The 27,041-nt window shown below is 42.3% G+C and overlaps 1 protein-coding gene across 3 annotated transcripts in view; it reads left to right on the plus strand.

Moving 5' to 3' along the window:
• The window catches only part of hdac11 (histone deacetylase 11), a 147,034-nt gene that overhangs the window by 109,900 nt on the left and 10,093 nt on the right, over window positions 1-27,041 (plus strand). For all 3 annotated transcript variants that reach the window (XM_060909879.1, XM_060909880.1, XM_060909881.1), the window contains one exon: window positions 19,910-20,006. In XM_060909879.1, the coding sequence (XP_060765862.1) occupies window positions 19,910-20,006 (97 nt within the window). The remainder of the gene's footprint in view (window positions 1-19,909; window positions 20,007-27,041) is intronic.

Raw genomic sequence — 27,041 nt, forward strand, 5'->3', positions numbered from 1 at the left:
CTAATTTTGGTTCTGTACATTACCACAATGAATTTTGAACAAAACAATTCAGATGCAGTTGAAGTTCAGACTTTCAGCTTTAATTCAGTGGGTTGAACAAAATGATTGCATAAAAATGTGAGGAACTAAAAGCATTTTTTAAACACAATCCCTTCATTTCAGGGGCTCAAAAGTAATTGGACAAATTAAATAATTGTAAATAAAATGTTAATTTCTAATACTTGGTTGAAAACCCTTTGTTGGCAATGACTGCCTGAAGTCTTGAACTCATGGACATCACCAGACGCTGTGTTTCCTCCTTTTTAATGCTCTGCCAGGCCTTTACTGCAGCGGTTTTCAGTTGCTGTTTGTTTGTGGGCCTTTCTGTCTGAAGTTTAGTCTTTAACAAGTGAAATGCATGCTCAATTGGGTTGAGATCAGGTGACTGACTTGGCCATTCAAGAATATTCCACTTCTTTGCTTTAATAAACTCCTGGGTTGCTTTGGCTTTATGTTTTGGGTCATTGTCCATCTGTATTATGAAACGGCAATAATTATTTGGCTGGATTTGAGCACATAGTATGTCTTTGAATACCTCAGAATTCATCTGGCTGCTTCTGTCCTGTGTCACATCATCAATAAACACTAATGACCCAGTGCCACTGGCAGCCATGCATGCCCAAGCCATCACACTGCCTCTGCCGTGTTTTACAGATGATGTGGTATGCTTTGGATCATGAGCTGTACCATGCCTTCGCCATACTTTTTTCTTTCCATCATTCTGGTAGAGGTTGATCTTGGTTTCATCTGTCCAAAGAATGTTCTTCCAGAACTGTGCTGGCTTTTTTAGATGTTTTTTAGCAAAGTCCAATCTAGCCTTTTTATTCTTGAGGCTTATGAGTGGCTTGCACCGTGCCGTGAACCCTCTGTATTTACTTTCATGCAGTCTTCTCTTTATGGTAGATTTGGATATTGATATGCCTACCTCCTGGAGAGTGTTGTTCACTTGGTTGGCTGTTGTGAAGGGGTTTCTCTTCACCATGGAAATTATTCTGCGATCATCCACTACTGTTGTCTTCTGTGAGTGTCCAGGTCTTTTTGCATTGATGAGTTCACCAGTGCTTGCTTTCTTTCTCAGGATGTACCAAACTGTAGATTTTGCCACTCCTAATATTGTAGCAATTTCTCGGATGGGTTTTTTCTGTTTTCGCAGCTTAAGGATGGCTTGTTTCACCTGCATGGAGAGTTCCTTTGACCGCATGTTTTCTTCACAGCAGAATCTTCCAAATGCAAGCACCACACCTCAAATCAACTCCAGGCCTTTTATCTGCTTAATTGAGAATGACATAACGAAGGAATTTCCCACACCTGCCCATGAAATAGCCTTTGAGTCAATTGTCCAATTACTTTTGGTCCCTTTAAAAACAGGGTGGCACATGTTAAGGAGCTGAAACTCCTAAACCCTTCATCCAATTTTAATGTGGATACCCTCAAATGAAAGCTGAAAGTCTGGACTTTATGTCCATGTCCATTATATAACTACAACTTGAATATGTTTCCGTAAACAGGTAAGAAAACAAAATTTGTGTCAGTGTCCAAATATATATGGACCTAACTGTATCTCAGTGAACACAAACAATTTCCAAAATGTTGAAAAGACAAAGTTTAATATAACAACTGTTTAACTTATAACAGGAAAAAGTAAGGTTAATAATATAACTTAGATTACACATTTTTCAGTTTTATTCAAATTAGGGTGGTGCAAAAATGGATACACCCCATAACAAAAACTACTACATCTAGTACTTTGTATGGCCTCCATGATTTTTAGTGACTGCACCAATTCTTCTAGGCATGGAATGAACACGTTGGTGACATTTTACAACATCAATCTTTTTCCATTCTTCAACAATGACCTCTTTTAGTGACTGGATGCTGGATGGAGAGTGATGCTCAACTTGTCTCTTCAGAATTCCCCGTAGGTGTTCGATTGGGTTCAGATCAGGAGACATACTTGGCCACTGAATCACTTTCACCCTGTTCTTCAGAAATCCAACAGTGGCCTTAGATGTGTGTTTAGGATCATTGTCATGTTGGAAAAGTGCACGACGACCAAGGGCACGGAGTGATGGTAGCATCTTCTCTTTCAGTATAGAGCAATACATCTGTGAATTCATGATGCCATCAGTGAAATGCAGCTCCCCGACACCAGCAGCACTCATGCAGCCCCACATAAAGACACTGCCACCACCATGTTTCACTGTAGGCACCATGCATTTTTCTTTGTATTCCTCACCTTTGCGACGCCATACAGTTTTGAAGCCATCAGTTCCAAAAACATTTATCTTGGTCTCATCACTCCAGAGTATAGAGTCCCAGTAGTCTTCATCTTTGTCAGCATGGGCCCTGGCAAACTCTAGGTGGGCTTTTTTGTGCCTGGGCTTTAGGAGAGGCTTCTTTCATGGACGGCATCCATGCATGCCATTCCTCTGCAGTGTAAGCCGTATTGTGTCACAGGAAATAGTCACCTCAGTTTGGCTTTCTACTTCTTTAGATAACTGCAGTGAACTTGCATGTCGATTTTCTTCAACCCTTCTCATCAGAAGACACTCCTGTCGAGGTGTTAACTTCCATGGACGACCTGGACGTCTCTGTGAGATGGTTGCAGTTCCATCTTTCTTACATTTTTGTACCACTTTTGCTACAATATTCTGACTGATAAGTAAAGCTTTGCTGATCTTCTTGTAGCCTTCACCTTTTTGGTGGAAATAAATTATTTTCTTTGGGGAATTCTGAAGAGACAAGTTGAGCATCACTCTGCATCCAGTCACTAAAAGAGTTCATTGTTGAAGAATGGAAAAAGATTGATGTTGCAAAATGTGGCCAACTTGTTCATTCCATGCCTAGAAGACTTGGTGCTGTCATTAAAAATCATGGAGGTCATACAAAGTACTAGCTATAGTAGTTTTTGTTGTGGGGTGTACTCATTTTTGCACCACCCTAATTTGAGTAAAACTGAAAAATGTGTAATCTAAGTTATATTATTAACCTTACTTTTTCCCGTTATAAGTTAAACAGATGTTATATTAAACTTTGTCTTTTCGACATTTTGGAAATTGTGTTCATTGAGATATTGTTTAAAATGTTACTTTTCAAAGGGGGTGTACTCATTTACGCTGAGCACTGTATGGTCAGATGAGACAATGATTGAGTTGTTTGGCCACAATGACCACCATGTACAAAGAAACACTGTACCAGCTGGTGGTGGTGGTAGGATCATCATGCTCTGGGGCTGTTTTGCTGCCAGTGGAACTGGTTCATTGCACAAAGTGGATGGAATAATGAATAAGGACTACTTCAGAGTTCTTCAGCATTAACCATCAAAAACTTGAGCATGACTTGGGAGTTACAACAGGACATTGAACCCAAACACACATCAGAACTGGTTGTGGAGGATAAAGCAGACTAACATCAAGCTTAAAACAAGTCCTGACTTCAACCCTATTGAAAATATATGGACTGTGCTTACTTGTACAAGTCGAGTCCATGCCAAAAAAAAAAAAAATTCACTCTACCAATTCTACCATGAAGAATTGTGAAATATCCAATCAGAATTCTGCCAGAAGCTTGTTCATGGTAAACAAAAATGTTTGGTCAAGGTGATTCTTGCGAAGAGACATTTTACCCAAATATTAGGTGTGCTGTATGTATATTTTTGACCCTGTATGTATAACAACCCTGTGTTGATTGATTTCAGAAAACCCAAAGAAAATTAAAACTTGTGCACCAAATTCTAGTGGTGGTATTTGTTTTTGTTTGTTTTTTAATTAAAGATGTATGCTGTACATTCTGCCACAGAAAAAGAACAGTTCAGTGAAATTACTGAAAGCCCAAATATTGCCATGACATTCATATCCAAGATGATATTCATGTCACTGTATGTAAACACCTGGCCACAACTGTATGTAGTGTATTAGGAATATGCATCTCAATTGGTTTTTTTACAGCAGCTTATGACGCACTGCCTCTTGCCTGTTTACAGTCAGCTCTGTCCATTGTACACAAATGAAGTAGACAATTGGAGAATGCATGGCTGCATGTGAACAGGAATATTGGTAGAATATTGCTTTTCATTAGCCATGTAAACAGCTTAATCTGAGTATTGTCTTTTTTCCAAATAAGGACAAAAACCCGAATATTTTGTACTTGTAAACATAGTGATTGAAAGCTTGGCCAGAGAGTTTGTGTTTGATTAAATGTTTAATTTTGTTACATTCGAATACACAGCTTTTTTTTTTTTTTTTAAATATGACGGGTGGGTGGAGCACAGAAGGACAGCAGGCCAGAACTGAGTTCAACAAAACTCTTTTATTTTCCACTTTTCAGTGTACTTATTTTCCACTCTCCCAGCCACACACGCACACAAGGCGTCTGGTTGGGGAGAGAGCTCCCTTCCTCTGCCCTCTCTCTCCTTATATAGGGCGCGGTCACTGGGGAAGACACACAAAACACACGTTAACTGACATCAGGTGCAGTGATTCTGCCACTTACCTTCCCTGACTCTGCCCTCCGGTCAAAAACCGCCGCTTGACCACGCCCCCGCTGCCACATACCCCTACCGCCCGACTCAGGCCTGCAGCCAACTCCCCCCCCTTGACGGGAGAGGAAGTCTGCCATGACCATCTGTGCCCCCGGCCTGTGGATCACCTTGAAGTTAAAGGGCTGGAGTGCCAGATACCAATGGGTGATCCGCGCATTGGCATCCTTCATGCGGTGGAGCCACTGGAGGGGCGCGTGGTCCGAACAGAGGGTGAAAGGGCGCCCCAGCAGGTACTAGCGGAGGGCGAGGACCGCCCACTTGATGGCTAGGCACTCTTTCTCGATGGTGCTGTAGCGCCCCTCACGCACCAACAGCTTTCTGCTGATATACAGCACTGGACGATCCTCCACCTCCTGGGACAAAACAGCCCCCAGCCATCTGTCCGACGCGTCTGTCTGAGAGAAAAGTCAGGGGAGTGTAACAGTGGCCCCCCACACAGTGCAGTCTTCACCTCAGAAAAAGCCCGCTGGCATTGCTGCATCCACTGGACCGGATCTGGTGCCCCCTTTTTAGTGAGATCAGTCAGTGGGCTGGTGATGTCCGAATAATTAGGTATAAACCTCTGATAGTAGCCAGCCAGCCCCAGAAACTATCTCACCCCCTTTTTGGTCTTGGACCTCAGGCAGGCCGCAATCGCTGCTGTCTTGTTAATTTGGGGACGCACCTGCCCATTGCCCAAGTGGAAGCCCAGATACCGTACTTCCACCCGCCCAATCGCACACTTCTTCGGGTTGGCCGTGAGACCCACTCACCTCAGTGACCTAAGGACGACCCTTAGGTGTTCTAAATGCCGCGGCCAGTCATTACTATAGATTAAGATATCATCTAAGTACGGGGCCACATAGGTGGTGTGGGGGCGGAGGACCCTATCCATAAGCCGCTGTAACGTAGCGGGCACCCCAAACAGCCCAAAAGGAAGTGTAACAAATTGGTGTAAGCCAAACGGTGTGGAAAAGGCTGTTTTCTCTCGGGATAGTGGAGTCAAGGGGATCTGCCAATAACTCTTTGTTAAATCCTTTTGTTAATCCCTTTGTTGGATCCAATGTCAAATAAAAACGAGCCGTGCCTAGTTGATCCAGCAACTTGTCAATATGAGGTATTGGGTATGCATCGAATTTAGACACCTCATTGACTTTTCTATAGTCCACACAGAACCAGACCGACCTGTCGGCCTTGGGAACCAAGACCACCGGGCTGCTCCAGTCACTGTGGGACTCCTCGACGATGCCCATTTCGAGCATGGCCTCAAGATCTTCCCGAACCACTTTTTTCTTGTGTTTGGGTAGCCTGTAAGGGCGGCTGCGCACTACCACCCCCGGGGGCGTCTCGATGTGGTGTTCTATGAGGTTGGTGCGGCCGGGCAGGGGCGAGAACACGTCCGAAAATTCGGTCTGCAACTGGGCAACCTCCGTGAGTTGGGTCGGGGAGAGGTGGTCTCCACAGGGCACCGGAGAGGTACGCGATGTCAGTGTTCCCTTTTGAACCTCCGGCCCCAGCTCCGCCTTCTCCGGAACCACCGACACCAATGCCACAGGGACCTCCTCGTTCCAGAGTTTGAGCAGATTGAGGTGGTAAATCTGTAGCTCCCCACCCCTGTCCATTCGCCTCACCTCATAGTCGACGTCCCCGACTCGCCGTGTGACCTCAAAGGGGCCTTGCCACTTGGCGATCAATTTGGAGCTCGATGTGGGCAACAGTACGAGTACTTTTATCTCCCGGTGCGAACTCCTTAAGGCGCGTACCCCTGTCGTACAGGCGGGTTTGCCGTTCTTGAGCCTGCTGCAAATTCTCCTGGGTTAAGTGTGAGAGTGTGTGGAGTTTTGCGCGCAGGTCAATATTGTATTGAATTTCATTTTTGCTGGGGGAAGGTCCCTCCTCCCAATTTTCTCGCAGTACATCTAGGATGCCGCACGGCTTATGCCCATATAATAATTTGAACAGGGAGAACCCCGTGGAGGCTTGGGGGACCTCTCGCACTGCAAATAACAGGGGTTCGAGCCATTTATCCCAATTGCGTGCGTCCTCGCGAACAAATTTTTAAATTATATTCTTGAGTGTGCGATTGAACCGTTCTTCTAAACCGTCTGTTTGTGGGTGATAAACGCTGGCGCGGATCGGTTTAATTCCCAATAACCCATACAGTTCGCTCAGTGTGCGTGACATAAACGAGGTGCCTTGATCAATCAGAATCTCTTTGGGGATTCCAACTCGGGAGATGATGCAGAAGAGTGCCTCCGTAATACTGCGTGCTGAGATATTGCGAAGACGCACTGCTTCTGGGTATCGCGTTGCATAGTCCACCAGAACTAAAATAAAGCGATACCCTCGTGTTGACCAATCTAATGGCCCGACGAGATCCATCCCAATTCTTTTGAGGTCTCGATTTAATGGTAGAGGGCGCAAAGGCGCTTTTGGAATGGCCACTGGATTTACTAACTGGCATTCGCGTAATGCCGTACACCACCTACGGACATCGCCGCGAATCCCTGGCCAATAGAACCGGGCCATTATTTGGGCTAGTGTCTTATCCTGCCCCAAGTGTCCAGCCATGGGATTAAAGTGAGCCGCCTGGAATACTAATTCCCGGCGGCTCTTTGGAATCAAAAGCTGTGTAATCAGCTCCTTAGTCTGAGTGTCCTGCGTCACTCAGTATAATCTATCTCTCATAATGGAGAAATGGGGGAAGGACGGGGTGGCGTTTGGCTGGAGCGTTTGACCATCGATTACTCTCACTTGGTCAAACGCATGCCACAGAGTCTCGTCTCGTGACTGCTGTAACGGGAAATCTGCAAGGGATTCCCCAAGAGAGGTAGGAGGAGCCTGCGGCTCCTCGCTCTGACACAGAGATGACGTAGACGGCTCTGTGACAGCTGCTTCCGCCAATGCCACACCGGGACCTCCCCCTGCTGAATTACGGCAGGACCCACTCTTCACTAAATGCCTCATTAACTCCCGAAATCCCGGCCAATCGGTCCCCAAAATTATCGAGTGCGTCAGGCGAGGATTAACCGCTGCCTTTACACTAAATTTTTCCCCTCGATAAAGAATGTGGACCGACACTAAAGGGTAGTTGTGAACATCCCCGTGCACACACAACACCTTCACCAATTGTGCTCCCCCCAATGCCTCGTCTTGCACCAGGTTTTGGTGGATTGAGGTCTGATTACAGCCAGAGTCCACCAACGCCTGATATGTATCCCCTTGGACACTCACCGGTATGAGATATACTCCGGCCTCATTGAGGGCGGCTCCTGGCATGTTGGGGATCTGGACCACTGCGCTCACCTCCATTGCCGAGCACTGCTGCTGGAGGTGCCCCGGCTCCCCGCAGTGCCAGCAAACCGGCCCGGGCTTTCTCTCTGCACCGGTACTCTGAGGCTCACTCACCTGAGGGGGGGAGAGACAGACACGGAAGCGGGAAACGGGAGGGCACCGCGGGTGCAGTGGGCTGGCTGGGGTGGAGCCGGCCCCCACCTCCGCGGTGGGGGAACGGGGCAAGGACAAGACACAGAAGGGGAGGGAGAGAGAGAGGGGAGAAGAGGAGATCTGCTGTCCTGCCGTCGGAACAGCCGCCAAATGGTCCTCCGCCAGCTCGATGGCCTAATCCAGCGACGCCGGACGATGGCACTGGACCCACTCCGTGGTCCCTTCGGGTAGTCGGGTGATGAACTGTTCCAGTACCACCAGATCAACGATTCCCTCTGCGTCGCGGTTGTCAGCCCTCAGCCACCGCCAGCAGGCGTCCCAGAGTTGCTGGCCAAACGCGAACGGCCGGGCATCTTCCTCCAGGTGCAGAGCGCAGAAGCGCTGTCGATGTTGTTCAGGGGTGTGCCCCACACGCTGGAGGATGGCCCAGCGGAGGTCCGCGTAGACCAGTTGGCTGTCGGCAGGGAGCTGTAGCGCGGCCAGCTGTGCCTCGCCTGTTAGCAGGGGGAGGAGGCGCGCCACATGCTGTTCCACCGGCCAGCCCGAGGCCTCTGCTGCCTGCTCAAAAGAGCGTGAGGAAGGTCTCGGGGTCGTCGTGCGGGCCCATCTTCGTTAGGGTGAGGTGGGGAGGGCCCGTGGAGGTGGTGGACCCGGCCGACGCGAGGAGGTGCCAGAACGCCTGACGATCTTCCTGCTGTGCCAGCACCAGGGCCTCAAACCTTTGCTCCTGCTCCTTCCGGAGGGCAATTAGCGCCTGGTGCTGGCTCTGCTGGGCCGTGGCGAAGGCGTGGACCAGGTCCACGAAGGGGGAGGACTCCATGGGGCTATTCTTCTCTGTGCTCCGATCCTGGGTTTCGGCACCACTGTCGCAATTCTGACGGGTGGGTGGAGCACAGAAGGACGGCAGGCCGGAACTGAGTTCAACAAAACTCTATTTTCCACTTTTCAATGTACTTATTTTCCACTCTCCCAGCCACACACGCACGCGCACACACAAGGCATCTGGTTGGGGAGAGAGCTCCCTTCCTCTGTCCTCTCTCTTCTTATATAGGGCACGGTCACTGGGGAAGACACACAAAACACATGTTAACTGACATCAGGTGCAGTGATTCTGCCACTTACCTTCCCTGACTCCACCCTCCGGTCCAAACCACCGCTTGACCACGCCCCCGCTGCCACAATGCTGCTAAGAGACTGAATGGCTTATAGAAACATTTGTCTTGATTAAATTTCAATTATAGTAGTTCTGAAACATTGAATGTTTTACTCAAGTAAAAATTGAAACCGAGAGAAGTTATTACCTGTTCTCAGGTATGTTATATAAGCTGTAAGCAATCACTCCATCACCAACCTCTTTTTTTTCCCCTCTCATGTTACTAGCAAACTAGAAACTCTGTTTGGAAGACTTTTGCATGGCAGAAAACTGACCATAGGATAGCCCTGACAAAGGAGACTCCTTCTAGAAATGTTAAATAAATGTCTCCTTTCAAAAAGCTTTTATATAGATATTTAGACACTGCCTAAAAGTAGAGCTCCTGGTGAGTGTATGAGCAAAATATTTGCAAGGGCACAAAATCAAACTGAGTATAATAATAATAATCTCATCTCATTATCTCTAGCCGCTTTATCCTTCTACAGGGTCGCAGGCAAGCTGGAGCCTATCCCAGCTGACTACGGGCGAAAGGCGGGGTACACCCTGGACAAGTCGCCAGGTCATCACAGGGCTGACACATAGACACAGACAACCATTCACACTCACACCTACGGTCAATTTAGAGTCACCAGTTAACCTAACCTGCATGTCTTTGGACTGTGGGGGAAAACGGAGTACCCGGAGGAAACCCACGCGGACACGGGGAGAACATGCAAACTCCACACAGAAAGGCCCTCGCCGGCCCCGGGGCTCGAACCCAGGACCTTCTTGCTGTGAGACGACAGCGCTAACCACTACACCACCGTGCCGCCCATAATAATAATAATAATAATAATAATAATATAGCCTGGCGACTTGTCCAGGGTGTACCCCGCCTTTCGCCCGTAGTCAGCTGGGATAGGCTCCAGCTTGCCTGCGACCCTGTAGAAGGATAAAGCGGCTAGAGATGATGAGATGAGATAATAATATAGCATCAAATTATGCAGTGTCCTGTATTTCGCATCAGTAAATTGCTGCATTGTCTTGTGACCGTGATACCAATTACGGTGTACATTGCAGTTATAAATACATATTTATTCCTTTCTTTGGCACTGCATGCCATGCACCAGAAACAACACCATGACATTTATTATGGTGTGACTCTGCTGGGTGCCTGGTGGACAGCAGTGAACCAGCACTTTCACTTTACATCATTACGATATAGTTACCATCAAATATTATCAGACATAAGAACTAACCGATAACGATCTGCAGTCGTATTGGATTATCTAAGACCTCATAAGATGCTCAGAAAGATGCTCATAATTGCTATTGAACTACACAATAATTGTTTACACGAGTGTGCAGAATAAGAAATCGTTCAGGTTAAAAAGCATACGATGCAAAGATATGTTGCCCACAATGGGGGGGTTAATCAATATTTTCCATAAAACGTGCATAAATAATCCCATTTTATTTTTTAAAAAGCAAATTAAAAATAAGCACTGGATAAAACCCCATATATCTTGTGTAAATAAAGCTACAAATTTTGTTGTCCGATGTTCAAGTGTTTGAGATATGTTGCCTTGCATGTTTGATCAGGTACCCTGTGATGGAACATGTATGTCATTCGTATGTACAGACATCGTTCAGTCGCAAAAGCCATCCAAAATCATATGTAGTGAAAGTTCATTATGTCTACCTATTGAAACTATTCTTTAAATTCGTTTCTTAAGACAAGGATTTTTTAAGATGTTACCTTGACAGTTTCGGCGATTAAACTTCTGCCTTCTTCAAAACAGTCCTGTTTTGAAGAAGTGGACTGTTTTGAAGAAGGCGGAAGTTTATTGCCGAAACTGTCAAGGTAACATCTTAAAAAATCCTTGTCTTAAGAAACGAATTTAAAGAATAGAATAAAAACCATCCAAAATCAGCTCGATGCATTACCATATTCTCTTAAGTATGGAGCCCTGATCCACTTTAAAATGATAGCATGTTTTTCTTTGTTAAATAATTACAGTTTTTATTTTGTTGATTTGTTGGGTTTAAATTATGTGAAGTGTTGTCCATGCAAGTTCTTGTCAAAGAGCTTTTACAAAAGAAGTGATAACGTATTAGAACAAGAGCTTTATTATAAAATTGTGCTTTTAATTATAGCTGGGACCATCAGAGCTGCTCTTTTATTGGCACATCCTTGTCAGTCAAATTGGAGAATTCACAGTGCTATGTGATAGGTAATGCTTCACACTTCTTTGACCAATGTCAGTTTTTGTTTATGGAACACTCATGTTTATTGTAGAACACAGCAATCAGTAATCATACCTAATGTCTTTAATGGAGGAGTAAATTATGATGCAGCTGCAGTTTTTATTTGTGATAATAGCATGTTTTACTCGCTACAGTAAGTTGTTCCGTGTGAATACGGACCATGGATTGGATTTTTTTTTCTATTATTTTTTTCTTAATCTTTGCCAAACAGGCAATTGGAATTTTAGTTTCTATTTAACTGTGCCCCACCACTGTAATGACTCTGTTAATGAGGCAGGCCATTTAATGGTGTTAGCATGGACGATGGGCTAAGCACTTTCTCTGTTTTGGCTTCTGTCCACAGAAGTGCCATGTACAATTTGAATCATAGCTTGATTATAATTATGGTCTTTTGCTTATCGATGAAGACAAGGTGGAAGTGAATCAATGCACAAGCAGAATAAATAATTCATGAAGGTCCACATGGGAAGCAAGAGTCCAAATGTACTTGTGGGCTTAAACAGGCATGAATGCGCAGTCTCAGCTCTGTTTAGAGGCTGTAGAGTATACAGAGAGGCGTAAAGCTGGTGTTAAAATGCCAATTAACCAACCAGAATTATGACGTTATTTCAGGAAATGAACTCTGCTGGCAAAGTACTTTGCATATACGACTTCATAAGTGCTAATTAGATGCACAATCAAACAACAGATTGCTTGCAATACATATGAGCAATGATCAGTTTTCATTCATTTGATTGGTCCATGGCTGGGAGAACAGACCAGTATGGATTTCCCACCACTGAGCGTATGGTGTTACGTGAGTTCCTATGGAAACTGTCATCTTTAGAAGATGCAATATATCAGGCTAGTATTAAAAGCCATCTAGCTTGAAGTGTGAAGTGGTGTAATCCATAAGTTTTATCCACATAAACCACATGTTGAAACACATGAAAAGCCAATAAAATCATGATTAGCCTGAAGACAGGTAGGATTTTCAGAAGTTTTTATGGGTTTAAGTACCAATCAAAAATAACTGACAGTCTTGTGTAAGAACGAGGGATAGGGATTCTGTAAAATCATGACTGCCTTACTTCTACATGCCACTAGATCTTATTTTATTTCTGCCATTTACTATTCTGAGAGTGAGTTGTGGTGCACAAAATGCTCTCAGTCCCTTCACATAACTATTTTATAGCTATGATGGCAGCTTCCGTCATCACCTTGCTATTATACAAGTCCTTTGATGGCTGCTGCTTAGCTTGGGGGCAGTTCAGGAGTTGAAATATAGCCAAGAATAGTAAAACTCACCACAGGTCCAGCTGAAGGGTTCATCATGTGATAGTTTTTGGGCCATAGGACCATAAAGAAGGCTTTATATGCAATATCAGAACTCTCCCCTTTGCATCACTGGGATGGTACTCTCGGTCTATAATGGTTCATCTCTAATTGTCCATGACAGCATGGGGATTAAAAGGTCATGTCCTTTAGCCCAATTGTATGCAGAAAATTAACATTTCCCTGTAACAAAGGTGTTCACCTTTCCATCTGATGGAGTCAATTGGATGGTGCTGAGAGTGGGGCAAAAAAATGTTTCTATATCAATTTTTACCAGAGTATAAAACACAAAAGCAGATCAGCCGTTCTGTTTTCTGCTGAGGGATGTAACTAGGCTGCCTTTATTTTCCTATTCAAAGATTAATTTTTGATAGCCTTCACATTTCAGTTGGTTTGAATCGTGCCTGTCGACAGTTGATGCAGGTGATTAGAGGAGCTTTATGGATGTATCTTCCAGCTATTTGAAGCTGTATAGAGTTCCACTGCTTCATTGCATGTTTGAGCTTTGAAAAGAATGGAGTTTTGTCCCTAATGTGTGGTTTTTGTTCTCATAATTAACCAGGAGTCTTTCTCAAGCTTAGACACATTGTTGTGAAAGCAATATTGATGTATTCTATGAAGATATAAATGAAAAAGTGATGGTCAGAGGTGGGTCAAATAAGTAAAAACTATACTCAGGTAAAAGTATTGTTACCTTATAATAATGATGACTCAAGTAGAAGTACTCATCAAAATTATGACTTGAATATGAGTAGAACAAGTCTCATTAAATGATTACTCAATTAGTGAGTAATTTCATATGGTGACGTGGGAGTGGGGGCGTCTGCTCCCGGAAACACTGCCAGATGGTCCTCTGTCAGTTGGACCACCTCCTCCAGCGATGCTGCGCTGTGGCACTGAACCTAGGCCAATACGCTCCTTCTAGCCATTGAACGCCAAACTGCTCCAGTACCATTCAGTTGATATTATCATCGGCATCGCAGGCATCTTGGAGCTGTTGGGCGAAGGTGAACGGGTGGCTGATCTCGCTGAATACCAGTGCACGGAAGCGCTGGTGATGTTCCAGGGTGCAGCCAACCCACTGCAAGATAGCCCACTTCAGATCCAGATACTCTAGCAAGTTCTTGGCTGGGATTTGCCAGACTGCGAGCTGGGCTTCCCCCGACAGGAGTGGCAATAAACAGGCTACCCACTATGAGGTTGGCCAGGAGCACACTTATGCAATGCTCAGATGGCTCCATGAAGGCTTTGGGATCGTCCTGCAGGTCCATCTTGACCAACATAACGTGGTGTGGAGACAGCATTTGTGGAAACGGCTGCTGGAGTACCCGCTGGCTGGATCAGCCTCCAGATCTCCTGTCGTCCTTTGCCTGGGTCTGGAGCAAAGCCTGGAAGCACTGTTTCTACTCTGATGTTGTTTTTTTTTTTTTGGATGTTGACAAGGGTCAAGAGGATCTTGTGTGGACTCCATGATGGTGTTTCTCCTCAATTCCTGGGTTTTGGCACCAGTGTAATGCTCTCGTGGCTCTTGGGGAAATGAGGAAGAGGGAGACAGGCTTGTCAACTCAAGGTTTTTATTTTTATTTTTATTTTTTTTTAGTTTAAAGATCATTCTTCAGTGACTTTATCTCTCTGATCTTTAGGCGCACACACATGGCTCTGGGTTGTTCAGCGCTCTCTCTCTCTCTCTCGCTACTGGCTTCTCTGTGCAAGAACACAAGAGATGCACAAATACAACCCCAATTCCAAAAAAGTTGGCATGCTGTGTAAACTGTAAAGAAAACAGAATGCAATAATTTGCAAATCATGGAAACCCTATATTTCATTGAAAATAGTAAAAAGATAACATAGCAAATGTTGAAGCTGAGAAATTTTGTTTTTTTGAAAAATATATGCTCATTTTGAATTTGATGTCAGCAACACGCTTTAAAAAAGTTGGGACAGGGGCATGTTACCACTGTGTTTCATCACCTCTACTTTTAACAACACTCTGTAAACGTTTGGGAACTGAGGAGACCAATTGCTGTAGTTTTGAAAGAGAAATGTTGTCCCATTCTTGCCTGATATACAGTTTCAGTTGCTCAACAGTTCGGGGTCTCCTTTGTTGTATTTTGCACTTCATAATGTGCCAAATGTTTTAAATGGGAGACAGGTCTGGATTGCAGGCAGGCCATTTTAGCACCCTGACTCTTTTACTATGGAGCCATGCGGTTTTAATATGTGCAGAAAGCAGTTTGGCATTGTCTTGCTGAAAGAAGGGAGGCCTTCCTGAAAAACATTTTGTCTGGATGGCAGCATATTATTCTGAAATGTGTATATATCATTCAGCATTAATGATGCCTTCCCAGATGTACAAGCTACCCATGTCATGTGCACTAATGCACCCTCATACCATCACAGATGCTGGCTTTTGAACTGTACACTGATAACAAGCCGGATGGTCCCTCTCCTCTTTAGCCTGGAGGACGTGGTGTCCAGGATTTCTAAATAGAATTTCTACTTTTGATTCATCAGACCTTGGGACAATTTTCCACTTCGCCTCAGTCCATCATAAAAGAGCTCGGGTCAAGAGAAGGTGGCAGTATTTCTGGATATTGTTTATATCTGGTTTTAACTTGCATTTGTGGATGCAGTAATAAACTGTTTTCACAGACGATGGTTTCCTCAAGCATTCCTGACCCCATGCAGTGATTTCCAATGCAGACATGTGTCTGCTTTTAATGCAGTGTCTCCTGAGGGCCTGAAGATCACAAGCATCCAATGTCAGTTTTCAGCCTTGTCTCTTGTCTACAGAGATTTTTCCAGATTCTCTGAATCTTTTCATGATATTATGTACCATAGATGATGTAATCCCCAAATTCTTTGCAATTTTACATTGAGGAACGCTATTCTTAAATTGTTGCACTGTTTGCCCATGCAGTTTTTCACTGAGTGGTGAACCCATCCCCATCTTTACTTCTGAGAGATTCAGCCTCTCTGGGATGTTCTTCCCCAATCATGTTACTGACCTGTTGCCAATTAACCATATTTTTTTATCATTACACAACTTTTTCAGTCTTTTGTTGCCCCTGTCCCAACTTTTTTGAAATGTGTTGCTGACATCAATGTCAAAATGAGCATATATTTTTCAAAAAACAATGAAATTTCTCAGTTTCAACATTTGATATGTTGTCTTTGTACTATTTTCAATGAAATATAGGGTTTCCATGATTTGTAAATCGTCATATTCTGTATTTATTTATGTTTTACACAGTGTCCCAACTTTTTTGGAATTGGGGTTGTAAATTGGCAGGAATCAGACACAGGTGAAACTCCTCACATTACCTACTAGTTCTACCTGTGTCCTCACTGTCCACAGCCAACGCTCGATCACGCCCTCACTGCCAAAGATGATTTAATACATCTATAATGTAATACATTCAGATGTATTAGAATATCAGTGTAACGCTCTTGGGAAATGAGGAAGTGGGAGACAGACTTGACAACTCGATGTGTTTTATGTTTCAGGTAAAGTTTATTTTGCAGCTACTTTATTTGCTCTGTGTAGGTGCGCACACAAACACACAGAGCTGGGTTGCTCAGCTCTCTCTCTCTCTCTCTCTCTCTCTCTCTCTCTTTTTCTAGTTACTGGCTTCTCTGCAAGAACACAAGAGACACACAATAATTAAAATGCCATCAGACACAGGTGAAACTCCTCACGTTACCAGTTCTATCTGACTCCTCACTGCCCATTCTGTAGCTTATCATGCCCCTGCTGCCACAATCAGTTATGTCCAAAATAAAAATTTAAAGTGCTTGTCTAATAAGCAAAGCATAAAATCTGCTCATTCAAGTATATTCCTAATAAAAAAATATTGATTTACCAAATAACATAAATTAAGGCAATTTTGCCACGATTCATTTTATGAATCCTTCCATATTAGCTTAATGGTAAGGGAATGGAAGGACAGTCTCTTCCATTTCATCTGACTGCAGCTGTAGAGCCACGGTTTTACAACAGCAGTTTCTGGCCAGTGGCATTCCGTGTACACACTGATACTTTGTTTGGTTTGGCTAACCATTAGGCTATTCAGCATTTCACTTGTCTTAGGCTTACGATACCGATGATATCCCTTCCTGAATGGGAATATTCATGGCAACATACACAACCAGCAAAAACGGTTGCTGTCTACATGGCACAATTGCGTGAATTGGCAGGTTCACACAATGTCCTACTGCGTGTGTGTTCAATGCCACTGGCCTGAAACTGCAGCTCTGCAGTCAGTCACTTCTCAGCTGGTTCGGGAACTTGATCTCACACGGTTCCACGCTGATGTTGACATTCTGGAAGCTGTGCACATGTGAATGAATGAAAATAATGTAATAAAATAAAAAGTGGTGAGAAGTATGTAGTTGAATGTAATTGAGTACAAGTACATAAATTGTAAATGTACTCAAGTAAGAGTGAAAAGTATTATGCATTAAAACTATTCATAAAATTACAATTTATTGGAAAAGGTTACATAAATACATGTAACAGAGTAAACATAATGTGTTACTGCACACCTCTGATGACAGTGATCACTTGAACACTGGTTGTGACAAAGAGTACGGGTAATGAAGAGAGATGGATGTTTGGGTGACATGGTTGCGATCTGAGAGGAAATGCTCATCATGCATCTAACCATCAGTGATACTTTTACATAAAAACAAAATTACGTGCATTTTTTCCCCCCATCTGTTGTATGCAAAAATGTATGTTGTCAATATTATTTGAGAGTTTGGTGATTAATTAGGAAAAAGAGAGAGAGACAGAAAATTAGAAAATTCATGTCACTGTAATAATAAATGAAAAGAAGTCCCTGTAGGGGGAACTTCTCAAAACACCTGAGGTTTTACTCTAAATTGTGAAGCAAATCTGCACATAGTTCTGTGTTAATGAAAGAGCTTTTCCTCTAGTATTGGCAGTTTATACAGTACATCAAAGAGCACAGAGTAATTAAAATCTGTGCTCGTGGCACAAAGCTGCCATGGCAAAGTGGCCTGCTATGTCTGCTCATTCATCATAGCCCCAGATTATACAGGCTTCATTAGAATTGTTGGTATCACACTCCTAGGCTTTTTCTAAGCAATCAGGGAAGGAATTTCATTACATGTTTGTCCTCTTGGACCATGGTATATTATATTATTATGTACTGTGGCTCAGGGAAGTGGTTCAACTCCAATCCAGTCTGCTCTGCAGTTTGCAGTCGAACCTGATCCATCCTATCAAAACATTGATCCAACATGAACTTGTCTTCCCATCATGATCTGGAAGTACATATAAATTATGTATTCATTAGCATGAAAAAGATGTTAAAGAAATGGAATTGCTAGGGGGAAAAATACTCAGACTATATAAAAATAAGTGTGTGTAAAGGATACATAAAATGAAACCAAGTTCTAGATATAAATGCTGCAAAAAATAGGCTTATGCAAATTGCACCTGGTGTCATTATAAAAGACGTTGCAATTGGTTGGGAAGATTTCATATAGGCAGTCACTGTCAATGGGAAGGTTCTTCCTCAAGTTCTCGGGGACAGCATTATTAAACAACATGTAAATGGAAGAAGTTACAGAGCCGTAACAAAGACCTTAATCATCCCTGTCAGTCCAATATTTTTTTAAAATAATAATATGCAGGCGGAAAGTTCTTGGAACTGCAACTAATTGTCCTGGACAGGTGTACTACACAGGATTTCAAAATATGCTCTCATACTTACAATAAGGAAGGGAAGAGAGAAGGTGGTCATTTTTGCAAGAAGACCTGAAAGCAGCATGAACAGCAGTAACCCAAAGAACAATAAGAACAAGCTGCATTGCAATCATTTTCGTTCCTACACCCCACTCAAAACTTCTCTGCTTAAAAAAAGCTCAGAGGTGTGCATCTGAAAGCATGTAAACAAATCAGGACTCTTTTAAAACAATATACTCTGAGACAAAATAAAAATAGAACTCTTTGGTAGTTATTTAGCTCATCATGGTTGGAGAAAGGAGATCTCAAGGACATTCCACAGTGAAGTACAGAGGTTGGAGCATCATGATATAGGGCTGCTTCTCTGCAAATTGTCCTGTGGCATTACACATCAATCAAGGAATCATGAATGGAGTGATGTACCAGTATATTGGAGGAGAATTTAACCTCATTATTGGACGAGAAACTAAATCTGGGTGAAAGATGAACTTTCAACAAGTCAACGACCCCAAGCATAGAGTGAAAATAAATCAAGAAGGCTGAGTATGGCTGAGCCCCAACTTCCTGAATCTCATTGAAAATTTCAAACCTATTGAAAAACCATTTTATAACCTTGGAGAAGTTGAGATGATTTGGAAAGAGGAATGGGCCAAAAGTGAACAATACTGCAAAAAGCAAATTACTTCTTACCATACACAGCTCAAAGCTGTAGTTGCCAAGGTAGCATAGTGGGTTCCATCATAGTCAAATGGAGTTTGGAACCAACAAGACTGTACTTGGATCTGGCCATTAGGCTAGAAGGGCTATGGTCAGAGGGGTGACACTTGCCACTCTAACAGGGCTTCATCGGTAGGAAATCCTGCCGCAAGGATAACCAGCAACACAATCAGGACTTGATGGAAGAATGGCTACCAGGTACTGCTCAGAAACTGGTTAATACCGGACCATTTGCAGAGAAGCAGCCCCAATATCAGTAAAGCACGGTGGTGGCAGCCTCATGTTATGGGGGTACTTCTAACTGCAGGGAGAATTGAGGGAAGGATATATGCATCCAATATAGAGAGGTCCTTGAAGGAAACCTGCTCTAGAGTGCACACAGCCTCAAACTGGGGTGAAATTTCATGTTTCAGCATAACTCCTAAATCTAGGTGTGCGAAGCTTGCAGATACTTCCCAGAAAACCTTGTAACTATAATTGCTGCCAAAAATGCTTCTACAAAGCACTGAAAAAATGGTGTGTGTATATGAAACTAAAGGAGAGAATCAGTTTTTGATTTTTTTTTTAATTGGCAAAAATGTCTAAAAAATGTCTTTGCTTTAAATGTATAATGCAGTAGGCATGCAAAAACTGAAGGGGTGTGAATCCTTTTTTTCCTTCATCATAATCTCAGTGTTCAATAAATTCAATTAATTTTCCTTCTAAGATATTGTTTTTGTGTTGTGAACTTTGTGTTTTGCTCTCTCCTTTTGTTTTCCAGGGAAATGGACATGAGAGGGATTTCTTGGATGACAGACGGGTTTTCATAATGGACGTCTACAATCGGCACATCTACCCTGGGGACGGATATGCAAAGAGTAAGTGTTCAAAGCTTCGATCTTAAAATCACATCACACACAGGGATTATCTGAAGATGGCTGGGCTGCTGTGATATGAATAATTGTAATCCTGTATTGAGACACTTTTAGCAATTCTGCACAGTTATGATCAACATTTGCATGTACAGTTAGTCTGAGAGAGAAATGAGGAAACCAGACCTTACATACAGATATGAAACAGTGCATTTATGCTCCTACAGGGGGCAGTGTTGTTAAGAGTTATGTTGTAATGTTGTGTTGCTTTCATTGGTCTAGGAAAAGTGTTCTTTTCCTTGTGTAGCAAGATGTAAGCACAAGATGTTGAAGTGTGAGATGAGTCAGTTTATATCTGTTTATGCTACGGTACTTTACATGATTCTTGTATTACTCTTCACTAAGCTCAGCAATAAACAGAAAAAATAACATGAGGATAAACAAATTTATATACTACATATATCATACACATATCACTACATATACCATACATTTAAAATACAGTATAACATGACTTACAATGTGAAGTAAAAACATATATAAATTATATGGACACGAGTGTTTTATTGGGAAATACACCACTCGTATTTTTCATATGAGCTACAGCTGGAAGCTGTACGAATACGAATACTTTATTGTCCACAATGTGGAAATTTGTCTTCAGTTCCACCACAGACATTTAAACAATTAAACATTAAAATCACAATACACAAATCAAACATTCAAATGCTGCATTTTGTAAAAACAAAAGGAAGAGAAAACTAAGTTATTATAAAAATACATTAGCACTCAAGAGTGTTTAAAAAAATAAAATAAATAAAATAGCTAACAAGTAATAAAAATCATAAATATAACAATAAATAAGTAATCAGACCAATAAAAAGGACTGGAGTGAATTAAGTAAGAATCCCTGTATTATTTATCGCCCTTATTCCTTTTGGGACAAAGGAGTTTTTAAAGATGTTCTTATTAGCGTTGGGCACTCTAAAACGCCTCCCAGAGGGTAGAAGCTCGAATTCACAGTGGAGCAGGTGGGAAGGGTCATTTATGATTTTCCTGGTTTTGTTTAAAATCTGTTCATCATACATTATACTTAAGTGCTTTTGTGGCTTTCCTATTATCTTTGTGGCCATATTCACTATTCTCTGTAGCTTATTTTTTTCTCTGCATGTTCAAGTTACCATACCACATGATCATATTAAATGATAAAATGCTTTCAACAAGATTTTTATACACTGTTTGTAGGATGTCCTTGTTCACACCAAAGTTTCTGAGTCTACGGAGTAGGTAAAGACGTTGTGAGCACTTTTTAAAAATAAAATCTGTTTTCTTTAAAAATGAGTTTACTGTCTATAAAAGTGCCAAGATATTTAAAATCATTCTCAACTTCCACTGTCTGTCCCTTAATGATTATTGGAGATAACAGGTCCTTATCATTTTGAATGACAAGTTCTTTAGTCTTACTTACATTAATTTCTAAAAAGCTATTTTGGCACCATTCTTGAAGAGATGATGTATGGCGGGCGTAGGCATATTCTCTCTCCATATCACCCTGCTGCAGTAGACCAACCAGAGCCATGTCATCAGCATATTTAAATAACCTAAAATGTTCTTCTTGGATTTTGAATTCGTTCGTATATATAGAGAACAGTAAGGGAGATAAAATGGTGCCCTGCGGTGCCCCAGTATTCAAAACAGTGAGGTCTGACTCAATATTCCCCAAGATAACCCGTTGAGGGCGGTCAGAGAGAAAATCCCTAACCCAATGAATTATTCCACCATTAACCCCTAAATCAACAAGTCTTTGCAACAGTACATGAATTTGCATAGAATTAAAAGCAGATGTAAAATCTATGAACAAGATTCTAGCGTAGAAACTTATTTCTAGTGAAATAAGTTTGTCAGCACACCCTTTAGCTGGTGAGAGCAGAACTTAAGGACTTTACCACTCAAACCATCAGGACCGGGGGCCTTATTAGGCTTAATACGGGTCAGGCTTGAAAGGATTTCATGTTCAGTCAGATTGATTGAGCTATATTCCGGGACAGTTTTACACACCTCCTCCCGTTCAGTGCTGAAGTCTGTCTTATCAAATCTACTGTAGAAAACATTCAAGTCATTTGCAAAAGATAGGGTGGGGGGTGGGCCAGTAGGGGTACCTCCTTGTTTTGTTTCCCTCCCCATCATTTGATTTAAACCTGCCCATGCAGTTTTGGCATTGCCAGAACAGAATTGTTTCTCCACTTTATTTTTGTATTCCAACCTAGCCTTCTGCAATTTGCTTCTCAATTCACATCTTTTTTCTTTCACAAGTTCTGCATTACCCTTGGCAAAAGCTTGCTTTTTCTCTATTATGCATTCTTTTAAGTCTCTCGTTATCCATGTTTTATTATTGGGGTAAATTCATACAGTCTTTGTCTGAATGACGGTACTCTCGCAGAAAGTTAGATACGATGTGATAGTTTCAGTCAGTTCATGTGGGTCGTCGCAGGAATTAAAAAAGATCTGCCAGTCCGTTTCATCCAGACAGTCTCTCAGCTCCTCCTTACTGTCATCAGTCCATACTTGAATATCTCTCGTTACTGGCTTGTCGCGCTTCAGTTTCGCCCTGTACCGTGGCAGTAGATGCACAATGTTGTGATCGGATTTTCCTAATCCAGGTCTACCGATGGACTTGTACGCGTCCTGTATGTTACCAAAACATTTATCCAGGATGCACGTGTAGGGCAGTCCACGTATTGATGGAGCGTGGGCAGATGACTTGACAAATCACACAAGTTTAAGTCCCCCAGGATAAACACTGGCTGTTCCGTTGACCGGGCCATTGCATTGTTATAGCTGTCCGCAATTTTGGACGCCGCCCCTTCGAAGTCCGGTCCGGGCACATAAGTTAAAATAATGATAATCTGGCCAAACTCTCTGGGTAAATAAAAAGGACGAAATGAAACCACCAGGATTTCGTAGTCGCGTGTGCAAACTGTCTCCCGTACAGTATACTGTGTAGCCCATCTTTTATCAAAGTACATGCACAGGCCACCTCCTATTGATTTCTTTGATTTGTGCGCATCTCTATCTGCCCTTATCAGAGTGTAACCAGGCAAGTTTGGGTCTGGTATGTCCTTTTTAAGCCAGGTCTCTGTAAAACAGATTAGGTTACTTTGTCTGTAGTCTCTGTCGTGCTGAAGTTTTGCCATCAGTTCGTTAATTTTGTTACTGATTGATCGGACATTAGAAAGAGTCATTGTGGGCAGAGGGTGTTTGCAACCTCTCCTTACTCTCTCCCGTACACCTCCTCTAGAACCCCTCTTTTTAAATTTGGCCTTGGGCCTTGTTTTAGTTCGTTTAAGTTCAGGGTATATATTAAAAATATCCCCGTACAGATCCTCTTGCGTTGCTGAAGATTTCAGAGAAAGTAAGAACTCATGAGTGTAGGTCAGGACGCCGAGTTTCCTACCGTGAGAGTCTTCAAACGCCCAGGCATTGAGGAGGCACAAGGCCAGGGCCAGCCACAAAAATATTCCAGAACTCATCTTCATTTTGTGCAAAATGCAGTATCCATTCACTCACGTAAAATCCACAAAAATCACAAAAAACACGAACTCAAACACAACAGGTGAAACTCGGGGTCAGCAGCAGAGCCGCGCCCCCGATGACGTCCCCAATCACATTTCATTCATTTGGTTTGATAGCATGCAATATTATTAGCATATCGCTTATCCTATGTGTATTACATCACTCTACCTAGTGGAAAGTGAGCATTGAATATGGTTTACAATATCGCATGGTTGTCAAGATAACGTGACGTCACGTGTCGGAGATGTAAAAACTCATATGAAAACTGTGACATTGAATTGACATTGAACTGTGAAATTGAATTGACATAAATGAAATAATTGTGACATACCGTATTTATCCTTATAGAAGCGCCCTCCCTATTTGACACGCCTCCACGATTTTCAGAGCTAGAATAGTATTTACCAACCATTTTCTTCATTTAACAAACTTTAAATCCAACAAACCACAACAGAGACGTTCAATTTCACCGCTGATTTTTTTTTACCGGAAATTGCGTTAGTAAACATGGACAGTATAAAATATGGACATTCACTCTGCTGCGGATATCAATACGGGTGGAGACATACCTTTTGTTTGCACCACTCTTGTACACGTTTACGGTGAACATTAAATGTTTTTGCAGCTAAGTGTTTGCCTTTCTGCTCTGCCAGTTCTACAACCTTTAACTTAAAACTAGCGGTGAAGGATCGTTTTGAGGACGACATTTTGTTTTGTGAGCTCATAAACATCGACGATGACGTGAATTGTGACGTCACTACAAATAGTTTACTTACCAATGTTATCCTTATAAGCGAGCTGGACATTGTTTAATTGACTTTTTGGACATATAACTGTATTTTCATGTGTTTCAAAATAAATGTTTTAAATTCCGATGATTTTGTCATGTTCGATTTTTGTCATTTAAGGGTCGAAATTGACGCTCCCCCTTCATGTTTTGCATCGCGCCCGGGCGCGTTTATTAGGATAAATACGGTAATTGAATTTACATAAATGAAAACTGACATAATTCTGTGTATGCCACTCATGAGGAAATTGATGAATTGTTTTGATAAACTTTGGTACTTTTTGTTTTTGAATGTATCTATATAATAAAAAGAAAATAACACATTGGCTTGAAGATATAAAGTTTATCTTCTCATGTTGAAAAACTCGCATATTTCATACAAAATGCATCGCGGATCTGAGTAACATGTTTCTCGATATGGGCAATTCCATGTAAATGTCAACCTCACCATGCAAAAATAAAGCAACATGTAATACATCAAAACCACTCCCAGAGATATCACCTAGGCCTGTATTTTACAGATGTGAATAAGTTGAACCAATTTGTAACCAACCTAATATGTCACTGTCAGTCTTTCTTTCTTATAATGTAAACCCCAAGCTAAAATCAACTTTGATCATGTACAATTCTATATTATTGCCACAAGCCACAGAAATGTATGCTAAAATCCACAAAACAGCAAAACAATAGCCATCCTAAATATTATTTAAGAACTTTGATAGTTTTAGCTGATATTTAGAGAGTTTTTCAAAGGGTTATGGTGGTTAAATTGCTGATTTTCTAAACATATGCCATGTCTATTTCAGACGCGTCACATCCATAACGGAATTTCGTCACATCCATAACGCTGACTTTTCCTTCCGAAACTCTGCATGAAATACAAAATATTTTAAACAAAGATTTTTTAATATTCACCTTGGACCCCTCTATCAAATGGATATCTCCATTTCGACATTAGGTTTACAATTTCACAGAGTTTGATAAAAATGTACAGTAACCCAAGAAAAGTGATACTTTTTCTGTCACATCCATAACGCATCTTTTATTGGCATTTTCTGGCATGCCCTAGATGTACTATGGGAATTGTTCTTGTTCTATCACTTCTCCAGTATGGTACAGCCTTAACATATGCAACACCTGTTTAAATACTGGGAGACAATAAAACATGCACTGGGTCATTTGTTGCCATTTTGAGTTCAAGTGTCACGTCCATAACGCTGGAATTGCTCATATTTTATTCAGATGATGCCACGCCCAGTGTTTTCCCGCTGACTGGATGTGTGCTGTTCAAAACTGAAATTCTTTTGATTAACTTGCTCTTTTTTTTTGGTGGATGTGTTCATCCCCCTTGGTGTTTGTCCTGTTTTGTCACATTACAAGATGGAATTAAAATGGATCTTTGGAGGGTTAGCACCATTTGATTTACACAGAATGCCTACCACTTTAAAGGTGGAAATTGTTTGTCACACAATAAAACAACAATTATAAAGATGAAAAAAACAGAAATCTGGAGTGTGCATAGATATTCACCCCCTTTCGTATGAAACCCCTAAATAAGAGCTGGTCCAACCAATTCACTTCATAAGTCACATCCATCCACCCATCCATTATCTATAGCCGCTTATCCTGTACAGGGTTGCAGGCGAGCTGGAGCCTATCCCAGCTGACTATGGGCAAAAGGCGGGGTACACCCTGGACAAGTCGCCAGGTCATTGCAGGGCTGACACATAGAGACAAACAATCATTCACATTCACACCTACGGTCAATTTAGAGCCACCAATTAGTCTAACCTGCATGTCTTTGGACTGCGGGGGAAACAGGAGCACCCAGAGGAAACCCACACAGACACGGGGAGAACATGCAAACTCCACACAGAAAGGCCCTCGTCAGCCACTGGGCTCAAACCCAGGACCTTCTTGCTGTGAGTCGACAGTACTAACCACTACACCACTGTGCCGCCCCATAAGTCACATAATTATTTGATTAAGATCCACCTATGTGCAATCAAAGTGTCACATGATCTGTCACATGATGTCTGCATAAATCAACTTATTCTGGAAGGACCCTGACTCTTCAACACTACTAAGCAAGCAACATGAAAACCAAGGAGCGTTCCAAACATGTCAGAGACAAAGTTGTGAAGAAGTATAGGTTTGGGTTATAAAAAAAATCCCAAACTTTGAATATTCCACGGAGCACCATTAGATCAATCATAGTAAAATGGGAAGAATATGGCACCACTACAAACCTGACAAGAGAAGGCCGCCCACCAAAACTCACAGACCAGACAAGGAGGGAATTAATCAGAGATGCAACAAAGACTCCAAAGATAACACTGAAGGAACTACAGAGATCCACAGCGGAGATGGGAGTATCTGTCCATAGGACCACTTTAAGCCATACACTCCACAGAGCGGGGCTTTATGGAAGAGTGGCCAGAAAAAAGCCATTGCTTAAGAAAACACATTTGGAGTTTGCCCAACAGCGTGTGGCAGACTCCCCAAACATGTGGAAGAAGATTTTCTGATCAAATGAGGCAAAAATGTATCTTTTTGGCCACCATGGGAAATGCCATGTGTGACGCAAACCCAACACCCTGAGAATCCCGGTCCTACAGTGAAGCATGATGGTGGCAGCATCATGCTGTGGGGATATTTTTCATCTGCAGGGACAGGAAAGC

The sequence above is a fragment of the Neoarius graeffei genome, chromosome 26 (genome assembly GCF_027579695.1).
Source record: "Neoarius graeffei isolate fNeoGra1 chromosome 26, fNeoGra1.pri, whole genome shotgun sequence".
Taxonomy (NCBI): domain Eukaryota; kingdom Metazoa; phylum Chordata; class Actinopteri; order Siluriformes; family Ariidae; genus Neoarius; species Neoarius graeffei.